Here is an 11334-nt window from a genome sequence, read left to right on the forward strand (position 1 = left end):
AAAGAACTTAAGGTGGGGGACACGGTATCCATGTAGGATTTTGCTGAAAGTTTATAAGAGGAGAGAATAAATAGGCTACAAAGGAATTACATGATGGGAGTTCCAAAGAAGGATTTATTAGGAGAGTAGCCTACTATGAAAACACACACTATATGTTATATATTATATATATATATATCTATATATATATATATATATATATATATATATATATATTATTATATAATATACATACATATATTATATATATATATATATATATATATATATATATATATATATATATATATATATATATAAAGGTATAATATTGTTTGTTTACATGCGAATACCTCTGACATGTTGGTAACACTGATTGTCAAACGAGAATCCGAAACGGATGTCCAATATTCTTGCTTTTCAATTATGTATTAAAACTATTTATACTGAAATTGACAAAAAGACAAATTAAAATCATATAAGGTGTTATTGTGGTAGACACAGAATATATATCTTTCGCCAAAAGAAAATTTAGATGAAATATTTTGCTAGCAGACGAGGATGAGAGGCCGATGGAAAGATGGCCGACTCGATGACTGTGGTTAAATATGTGAAGTTAAAGCGTAGTGAAACGTGTGGGTTTGGATTTTCAATCCTCGGGGGAGCTGGATCAGAACTCCCACCCATCGTTTATGATATTATTGAAGGCTCGCCTGCAGCAAACTCTTGTCAGGTAACCCTAGACTCTTGTAATTAATCTGGCAAACTTTGCTTGTTGCAAAATTTTGGTGACATTTATTTGGTAAACTTCTCCTGGCCTTTAGTAGTTAGGCCCCGTAAGGTTCCTAATGCACATACGGTTAGTTATGCCACAGTTAAACAAATAACTATTAAATATTCATTTGGAGTGTTAAGTGAATTGCGATACTATGAGGTCTGAAAGTCATGCTAACTGTAGGGTACCTACCTACTTTATCCCCAACCTAGGAAGCGACTGTAGAATGACAGACTAGTCAGGGTTATGGTTTTATAGGTTAAGTAGACCTTGATACAATTATCAAAACAGTCAATGTTTGTTGGGCAATAGGCCTAGTATCAAACATTCATTTTTAATACTAGCTAGCCTAGTTTGTTTTTTGACTGGTGACTTGGACATTGGGTAAACAACCGACTGGACTAGCCAAGCCACTGACTACCGTGTTTGAGGCCACCCTCCGAGAAAGTACTTTAACACGTCCTGACACCGGAGATGGTCATCAGTCATGAGTTGTTGGTGGTGAGAGGAGGAGCTCGAGACCTTTACTCCTTTCAAAGAAAGTATTTTCTCCAAAGTTAGAAATTAAGGCCATATTTAAAGATTAAACAGTGGGTAATGAAAAGTCTGGCCATACGCAGTACACACTATCTCCATGACACTTTCGAAATTTTTACTTACAACTCAGAATATTCAGAAGATTGACGCCATCTCGATGTTTGCGGAGTCGCTTGTGGCAATAAACTTCCCATTCCATGTGCTAAATCTGCACACCACTTGTACCCACAGACGCTGGGGCACTTGCTTCACAAAAATCATAAACGACGACTTCCAACCACTGCTTTTTTAAGGAAACTACAATTTTTGGTAGAAGAAGAAGAAGAAGCGTGCTTTAGAGAATTAGTTAAATAAATAGTTAAATGGCAGTATAAGGTTATGAATTGCATAAATATTTTCACATATGATTATTAATTTGAAAATATTCGTTGTTGAAAAAGTAACTAGATTCCTGACTCAAGTATCAATAGTTTTGCTTGTGAACGGTACCAATGGCATTCGCGCTCTTCAGTTGTTTATCAGTGTTCCCAATTGGTATGTGTTTACCCTCCAAACTGGGTATTAAACTTACACCAACCCGAGTAATAAATGAAATTAGCGTATCTATTTGTAGTATATATACATATCAGAGCAGTTTTTTCATTATTGCATTACTATGAGAACTAGCATTCATGGAAACAGTTTGTAAATGCATTGGCGTATGTGTGAAGCTCCACTAGATTGGCAACTATGAGTCATTTTGCCGTCGTCTGCTTGTATGTACTTCAGAAATTTATTGTAATTTTTCGGGGTTAGTTTGGTTGCAAAAAGGGATGATAGACATGAATTAAATAAACATTTTGAAGTAATGTTAAACTAAATAATGAGTAAAGTAAACAATTAAGGGAATATAGCTTTGCAAGTCATAAACTGTGTGCTCGTTTGCTGCCCGTAACTGTGTTTGTGGAGTGAGCGCTTAGGAACCAGGAACCGCAAGGTAGTTCAAGTGCAATTTGGAGTGAATTAAGACTAAAACAGATATAATTACAATCAAATAAGCACTGTGGAGTTTCAGTTGTGATGGTAGTAAGGATAAAACTGCCGATTACAAGGTAAAAATGAATTTCAGTTTAAACCATGACCCCGGGAATAAGAAGTTTCATACTTTCTCTAATATAGGCAACAAAATGTTGTTTTATTGGGTATTTCTACAGAAGCTGTCCGCACAGACTGCAAGGAACGTAACCACAGATACAACATCCACTAGAGATTGGGGCGTCCAATGTATTTCGCCGTGTTTAGTACTGGCCCCTGGGGGTTAAAAATACAGTCGTCCGAATAAATATTACTTAAAATTCTTGTTTAGTAGGTAAAACTGCATAGAAAAACCGCAATTGCCATAGTCTAGGCCGCTGCGGATAAGTACCCTAGATCTACTTTTTATTGTGCTGATTACCACTGCAATCTTGAGTAATATCAATAAATATTACATATGTACGCTAACATTGTTCAAATGAGTGCTGGGAAGGCTGGGAAAGATGGTGGCTTGGCTGTGGTTACGAACGGCACGTCACGCGGTTGCCACCATATTGGATTTCAAAACTGCCTTGAAACATATTTTACGAAGAGCTCACATGCTTATTTCAGTTCGTATGGCGATTTCATATATCACATTATGTTGACGAAACTTTAATCTTTTGAATGGTATGCTTAAAGATGTAATTGTATTCTTGTTTCACCAATTAAATATTGAGTGAATAAAGCTGAGCCACACTATGAATGAGACAAATGGCAGAGTTTCTTTCTTTACTGTTGCAAAGAATACAAGTTACAACTAAAAGCTTTTAAATCTAATTTTGGACCTAGGCAGTATTTCTACTTCTTTACTGAACGACGGCTGCCAGTCCTCTCTCTTCTTGTGTTGTTCTGAAGTTCAGCCACCTTTGGTTCGAGTTCGGCACCACCTCCTTAGGCGGTGTAGGTTCTGGTTTTCCGTCTAACTGGATTCTTTATTCATGGAGCGGTCTTTCCTCATCTTTTCCCCAACCCCTTTTAAGTGGGGTTAACATGTTAATTCCTCCTTGTGTGCTGCCCTTAACTGTTTGTGGAGTGAGCGCTTAGGAACCAGGAACCGCAATGTAGTTCAAGTGCAATTTGGAGTGAATTAAGACTAAAACAGGTATAATTACAATCAAATAAGCACTGTGGAGTTTCAGTTGTGATGGCAGTAAGGATAAAACTGCCGATTACAAGGTAAAAATGAATTTCAGTTCAAACCATGACCCCGGGAGTAAGGAGTTTCATACTTTCACTAATATAGGCAACAAAATGTTGTTTTATTATGCTGATTACAACTGCATTCTTGAGTAAGATCAATAAATGTTACATATATATATGCTAACATTGTTCAAATGAGTGCTGGGAAGGCTGGGAAAGTGGTGGCTTGGCTGTGGTTACGAACGGCATGTCACATGGTTGTTGCCATATTGGATTTCAAAACTGCCTTGAAAACATATTTTACGAAGACCTCACGTGCTTATTTGTTCCGATACGTAATACAAACCATCGGTCCTTTAACAATAGGAAGTAGCTAGCGGCAGCTGGAACGGTCGTAAGCTTCGAACAAGGGGAGAACGGTAGTTAACTGCTTGGCGCGCGACTGGGAGGTAAACAAATCACTTTTGCTTTCGGCCGCGGGTTGTGAAGGACGTGTTCGTCATCGCCTCTGCCCGCTTCATCGTCGTATGGCTTTGTTTATATTGTGTTTTCTACTAATGGTTTGTTTGACTTGAAAATGAAAACTGTAAGTACACTGTTTTCATTTTCATTACTTAATTATGAACAACATGGAGCTATCGCCGTAGATGCGGCGATTTCCTCTCTTTTCAATGAATTGAACCCAACCCTTGAATTATGTCTCGGTGCCAAGGGCGGGCGCGCTCGCGCCGAGTCATGTATTTTGGGCGAAAGTGTGTAATTGAAAAATATAAGTACTTTTCATTATATTTTTGCCCTGTGCGTTCGTTACCGAGAGTGTGATTGCGCTCGGCACGAGCCTTTTATTTTGTATAATAGAATGCAATGAAAGTGGATTCGCAATTGCAATATTCTTTTCATTTTCATTTATTTATTTGCATGAAATTTAATTTGGATCAATTTTCGTTTTTACCCGGGAATTGATCCTTACGATTATTTTATGTGAAAGTGAAATCGCAAGTGCAGTATTCTGTTTCATTTTCATATATATTTTATGATAGCATCATATTTATTTGGATCAGTTTTTCGTTCTTACCCGGGAATTGATCTTTTCCCCTTTATTTAAGTTCTATAAGTGAATCGCAAGGGCAGTATTCTGTTTCATTTTCATATTACTTTTCACTGCTGTGCGGGGGTAGGGGAAGCGAAGGTCTGCCAGGAAGTCGTCGGAAAGCTCTCCCGCGACTCCCTTGGTATCCGATTCTTCATCTTCCTTCCTGCCCCCGCTCAGCTTCTTCGTTGTATTTTGTATTTGGGGTCTTCCTTGCGTTCGGGTGGGCATGTCTTCCCCCGTGCGTGAGGGAACCCCTCTTACTAATCTATCTATGTTACCGCAGGTGCTACATCCGTGGGAGACGACCTTGGACAGGTATGGGCGTGCCTAGCATCAACGGGCTGCTGCAGCGTCTAGCGAGGACTGGGGCGGTCTCCACTACTACCACGGCCGCTTTGTCTGCTCCCCCCTCCTGGTCTACACTCCCCATGCTGTGTCGGTGACGCCGTCTGCCGCTACTAGGGCTGCCACCGTACCGAGGGGGGGTTGCCGCCGCCGCCTGTTTTCTTCTTCGTGTTGCCTGCCCCAGACTTCCGCTGTTCCAGCAGCTCGCCCCTGGACCGGCCGCCAGTTACCCAGGTTCCGCTGGCTGCCGATGATTCTACGAGGCGATCGCTGGGCCTGCCGTACCTGCCGCTGATGTGATTCCCGCTGTTGGCTTGGCTGTCCCTTCTTCTGGGTCTACCGCTGCCGCTGTTCCTGCCGCTTCCTGAGCCCTGAGGTTGCTGTTCCTGTCGCTCCTGGTTCCTGAGCCTGTCCATGCTGGTCCTGCCCACGGTGTGTCTTCCCCAGTCCCAGGTCCTTCCGGACAGGTGCAGTCGGGCCGTGTTGCTTCGGCAATAGCCCCGGCTCCGGCCTGGATGGAGGACCTGACGACTGTCCTGCGTGAGCTGACGAGGAAGAGGAGAAGAGGAAGCTGTCATCTTCGTCTTCATCGTCTGCTGCTGCCTCTTCCCCTTTGACTTCTAAGGCCCATAAGCCGAAGAAGAAGAAGGCTGCCTTCCCCCCCTCCCCCCTAAGAAGTCTCCTTCGGGAACTTCTAAGGGCCCGTCCCACCCCGGTGGGACGGGGGGTCCTTCTGCTGGTCCTCCTGCTCCTTCGGGAGCGGGGGCCCGTCTCCCCTTCCGTAAGGAAGAGATAGACGGGGACCAGAGGAGTATCGGTTAGCTCTGGTACTTCCTCGCCTGGTGCTAGCGGCGATGCCGCTACGCCAGGTTCCGGCTCGGTCTCTCGTTCGCGAGGAGTCCCGAGTGTACGTTCTCCCTCGGGAGACCGTGCAGCCAAGTTTCGGCGCCAGAGTTCGCTCGGCGCCAAGACGCGGCACGGAGCAGAAGGCTGGTGAGAGACGCTCAGGTGACTCTTGCCAGGCCAGCGGCCGCTCCTTGCAGCGACCAGCTGGTAACCCGGGGTTTTGTTTTCCCCCCTAAGAAGGCTCCTTTGGGACCTTCTAAGGGCCCGTCTCGCTCCGGCGATTCGGGGAGCTCTTCTGCGGTGTCCTCCTGCTCCCTCGGGAACAGGGCCCGTCTTTTCTTCTACCAAGGAGAAGAAGACGGGGACCAGAGGAGTACCAGCTTCGGCTGGCACTCCTCCGCCTGGTTCTAGCGGTTCTGCCGCTAAACCAGGATCCGCCTCGGCTTCTCGTTAGCGAGAAGTACCGAGTGGACGGTCTCCCGCGGGAGACCGTCCAGCCAAAGTCTTGACACTCGAGCTCGCTCGCCGCCAAGACCGAAGCGCGGAGCAGAAGACTGGCGAGTGTCGTGCAGACGACTCTCGCCAGGCCAGCCGTGGACGCTCTCGCAGCGACCAGCTGGCTGCTCGGGTGACGTGACGGTCGCTGACAGCCACGGGTTGAGGCGAGGAAGGGGTCCCCGCGGCCGTCGGTACCAGCCACGGCTGGTACCAGCGGCTCGACGCGCCGAGAGGACGCTCGCCGGTCTCACCGCGACAGCGAGCCTAGCAGGTCACCTGACGCCGCTCCCATCGAACCGGACGGAGGACGGTAACCAGCAACAGCTCGCCTGACGCTAGAGATCAGCGTCGACATTCTCAGCCGAGCCTCTCGCCCCAGGCGAGCAGCAAGGCTAGGCCTGCTGCTCGATCGCCACCGCGGGTTGACGATCAGCAGCAGCCCTCCAAGCACGCTGGTCCTGCCAGCGAGCTAGGGGGGAGCGTCAGGTCTGCCTCTCCTGTACCTTCAACCTCCTCGGGCTACACCGGGAGGAGCGAGGTACCTATGGAGTGATCGCGAGAGGTGCGCCGCTCGCGATCCCGCTATGACGCCGTATGGACCAGGCCACGGTTCTATGGTACCGACCAGGACATAACGCGCAAGTAGCTGGAGGCGAACCGTCAGGGGTCTGCCCGCTGTTGCTCTCCTTCTGAAGGAGGAGTATCTCGGGATCTGTTCTTGTTGGAGGGCGACTGGACGGTCCTACTTCGCAAGACGCGGTTAACCTCCCGAGATACAGAGGAATTTGCAGAAGTCATTAAGCTGATTCGTCAGCATAATGACCTTGCGGAAGGATTGCCGCTCCCACCAGCAGAGCCCACGTCTCTGCTCGAGTCGTTTTGGGGCCCGAGAGGGAGCCCAAACCGACGGTGGGTCTGCCGCGATCGGAGCTTGCCGATTCTGTCTCGAACCAGAGTCTCTCGTCTCCGGACAAGAAGGCTCTCTCAGTTCTGGCCGGTCGATCAAGCTACTTCCCACCTCCTCTACTGCGACAGCGGCGTTTCTACGTGTCTTCAGGACACCGTATTTAAATACTCCTTCGGTCTCCTGAGAGGTTTCGACCTCGACGAGGACTGGAATGAGTCTGAGGACGGTATCGGCTCTCTCCTGTCAGGTGTCGATCAGCCCCACCCAGGACGACGTTCACAGTGGCGGCAGACCCTTACCTACAGTGAGAGTTCGTAACCCTCCGCGGAAAACGTTTTCTCCTGACGATACGTTTTCCCAGACTCTGAGAGGCCATCGCCGCAAGGCGATGGCTGCTCCTACTCTTCTCCAACTGCTAGTTCCACTGGGAAGGCGAGCGAGTATCCAATTTCTCCCCATTCCCTCTCTCCTTACGGCTACGAGGGAAAGGGGAGGGATCCTACAGAGATTTCTTTGTAGGATCCCACGTTCGGGACTGCGCTACGGGGGACCTTCGGGTCCTACCTGACGTAAGCCCGGTCGTTGAGGAGGAAATCCTGCCCCATTCTCGCGATTTCTACGGGAATCGAGAGGACCACCAGCCGATATCGTTTGACGAATTCGGTGGGGGTTTCGCAGACTGCTTAGAATTCTACGGAATTTTCTAGCGCATTCAGAGTGTTCGAGTTTTTTACGATCTCCAAACACTTACGCGAGACCACGGTCCAAGTGAGCGAGACGAGAATCCCCGATATGTTACAACGATAATCGGGAACCTCGCCTATGCTCGAATTCCTGGAATTTCTAGCATTGGGAAGAAGACTGCTGCTGAAAGAAACTATCTCACAGTAGGCGACCAACTGGAATAGAGGAGATCGGACGGGAATATCCAGTTTGGCTTGAACTATCGTCTTAGTATTCTGTTCACCATTGAAGCTTTCTTCGAGAAGACTTCTCCTTCACTCTCTTTAATAGAGAACGAAGGTGGTCGATCTCCAATCCTTATTTTGTTTTCTTGAAGGAAGAATTTAGGATGGAGAATCGTTGTTCAGAATCCTACAAATATACTACGTATATTAACCTCGCGACATGATTCTACTAAGGAGTTGAATTGTCGAGGGGTAGGCGCATATCCTAGTTAATCTACGGATTGCGACTTATAAGAGAAGTATTCTCTAATTGAACTGCAACTCGGGGTTGCCTGCAACCTCCCAGGAGTTTTCAGTTTCAATTTTGTATACTTATGGTTTTTGTCACGACAACACCATTTCAACTTTTATATTTACCGAAATTCGTTTCGCCTAAATATAATTGCTCGAGCATATCTTTTATGCTCGGTAGTTCTAGCCGAACGCATTCCTTCGTGGAATAATGGGATTACCTGGCAACTCAGGATGACGAGTCAGCGAGAGCTCAGGCTCAACTACTGCGTATTGAACTGCCTGATAGCAGCTCAGTATCAGCTGGGCCTCCGAGATTCACGGTCATGTATGTCTCTCTCCCTGCTGCTTTGATTGACTACCGAACCGTATCTCTGCCCAACAATCATGGACTTAGGTCTCTGATTAACGGGGATTCTCGCAATAATGAAGGACCATCTACTGCTGTGAAGCTAGATTCCATCTTTGCCTTCGACATTGCGAGAATTTTCAAACAGAGATATCTCTTGGACTCTTTCATCTTTCTGTTTACCGCACGGTAACAGAAGTCTGTACAAGTCTCTCGCTGCATCGCACTGCGATAATGCGAATGATTTTGCAGACATCTGAGTTTGTCTTCAAAATATCTCGTATTCGTAGGTGTACAATTGTCATGTTCAAACCCGAATTACAAGATGTGTCAGAAGACATCGCCTACTCTCCGACCTGACAGCTCTACTTCCAAATGTTCAGCCCATGAGAAGCAGTTCTTCAGGCGGCTTTCCCCTGTGTTTTTCATTACTGAAGAACGCCCGCTTTCATTGCAACTACGACTTCTCACCGGACAGCAATGAAATAGCGGTTAGCGTTTTCAGTCATTTGTAAGCACAGGTTATGAATCTTGAGAATCCTTCTCTCGATTCATCTGTGAAGACGTAGGTTGCATTCAATATCTACCTTCGTCTTCAACGATACATAGTGTTGTTTCTCCTTAGCTGAGATTCAACAACCATGAGATGTTTTACCTTCAGGGACCTCGGTCTCTAGAAGGCAATTGACTTTCGCCTGTTGGGCACATGCCTTAAGAGAATCATCACCTCGCTGTCCGGCATTGGTGACAAACAAATACATTATTTGCTTGGTCTCTCGGCATAACCTTTAAGGCGAAGGTCACGTGACTTACTCGGATGCTTTGACAACTTGCCTCCTACCGAACGCAGTCAGTCGGCAGCTGTCAGAGCGCCCGAGTCAGTTACGAACTACGCTGTTGACTTAGTTCGGTTGTTACAAAGCAACCATTACTTCGTTTTAATAGCTTGTCACAGTACCCATACCATTGACACCCACCATGGAGTGTCGGTGTCCTATCCACTACCGAGAACTTCGCTGCATGGGGATAGGAGGATGCGAGAGACTTCGTGGCAAACGGACAGACCAGTATGGGTACTGGACATCACCGAAGTAGAGAAGAGGGATAGGTCATGCGACTATTTCCTTCTTTTCCTCTGAGGAACTGCATGACTTCTCCTGCGAAGTCAAGCATCCAGGGATGGGGATCCGTGACGCTCGATTTCGTACCGAACTTCGTAGCGAAGACTCAGAACCCTTCGGTCCCTGACGATTGGTTCGAGTCGTTCACAATCCCCTCCCTAATGGACTTCACCGCCTTCGATGCGAAGGAGATGCTGCCTTGTCCACAAGAACTTCTCCGTGGCGCAGGTACTGAAGGCAGGGGTCTGGTCCAACCAGACCACATGCCCTTCCTTCTACTTCTTGGGATATTGCCCACAGGTCCTTGGATCTTTTTCCTTGGGACCCGTGGTGGCTGCTCAACACGTTGTGTAGCGAACCCAGACCCTCGCAGGCTGAACAGCATCGAGTCCTGGTGTGACCGTAAGAATGGATGAGTGAATGAGGTGTGGACTGGCTCCTCTTCCCATCTTTTTCTTCCCCTCTACCTGTGGTTAGAGGGACACGGTCGTCACCCTGCTGGATAAGGACAAGATGCAGGTGAGCTACTCAACAGAGCCCCATCCTATCCCTTTCACTAGGGATAGGAGCGTATATCCACCACTTCCTCCAACAAGGGGGAGGAAGTGGATGCCAGCTTGAGACAACCCATACTTTATGTTGCCTCTTGCAAACAGGAACAAGTTCTTGCTTGCTGGTACGAAGAGATACGCTTGCCTCTCTCTTAGTACTCGGCCCAGAGGTCTGACCATTGATCCTGCGGTGCACACCCCGATCAATCGGACAGAGGCTTGGATCCCTCCCTCGCTCTTACGACCAGGGAGGCATTCCAGGGATGGACGAACACCAGTCTGTTCATCAAAAGACTCAGATTCCTCCCACCAAGAAGTGAGTCTTCCTATTGTTAAAGGACCGATGGTTTGTATTACGTATCGGAACAAATGACAATTTGTCGCAAAAGTTGCATTTTTCCTAACTATACAAACCTGAGGTCCTTTACATATTAGTCCCTCCTCATGCCACCCCTCACTCTGCGTATTTTGCATGGGCCACAAAGCAAAAGTGATTTGTTTACTGTCGGACAAGCAGTTAACTACCGTTCTCCCCTTGTTCGAAACTTACGACCGTTCCAGCTGCCGCTAGCTACTTCCTATTGTTAAAGGACCTCAGGTTTGTATAGTTAGGAAAAATGCAATTTTCGACAAATTGTCATTTTAGTTCGTATGGCGATTTCATATATCACATTATGTTGACGAAACTTTAATCTTTTGAATGGTATGCTTAAAGATGTAATTGTATTCTTGTTTCACCAATTAAATATTGAGTGAATAAGGCAGAGCCACGCAATGAATGAGACGAATGGCAGAGTTTCTTTCTTTACTGTTGCAAAGAATACAAGTTACAACTACAAAGCTTATACGTAAATCTATTTTTGGACCCTGGCAATATTTCTACTTTACTGAACGACGGCTGCCAGTCCTCTGTCTCTTCTTCTGTCATTCTGAAATTC

General features: G+C 46.6%; 1 protein-coding gene across 6 annotated transcripts in view; it reads left to right on the forward strand.

Moving 5' to 3' along the window:
- The first annotated feature begins 517 nt into the window (after positions 1 to 517).
- The window catches only part of LOC135221032 (PH and SEC7 domain-containing protein-like), a 183265-nt gene continuing 172448 nt past the window's right edge, over positions 518 to 11334 (forward strand). For 5 of the 6 annotated variants that reach the window (XM_064258760.1, XM_064258761.1, XM_064258763.1 and 2 more), the window contains exon 1: positions 518 to 712. In XM_064258760.1, the coding sequence (XP_064114830.1) occupies positions 560 to 712 (153 nt within the window). In that variant the 5' untranslated portion in view covers positions 518 to 559. The remainder of the gene's footprint in view (positions 713 to 11334) is intronic. The other variant, XM_064258765.1, reaches the window with a different exon arrangement.

This window comes from Macrobrachium nipponense, chromosome 2, assembly GCF_015104395.2.
Source record: "Macrobrachium nipponense isolate FS-2020 chromosome 2, ASM1510439v2, whole genome shotgun sequence".
Taxonomy (NCBI): Eukaryota; Metazoa; Arthropoda; class Malacostraca; order Decapoda; family Palaemonidae; genus Macrobrachium; species Macrobrachium nipponense.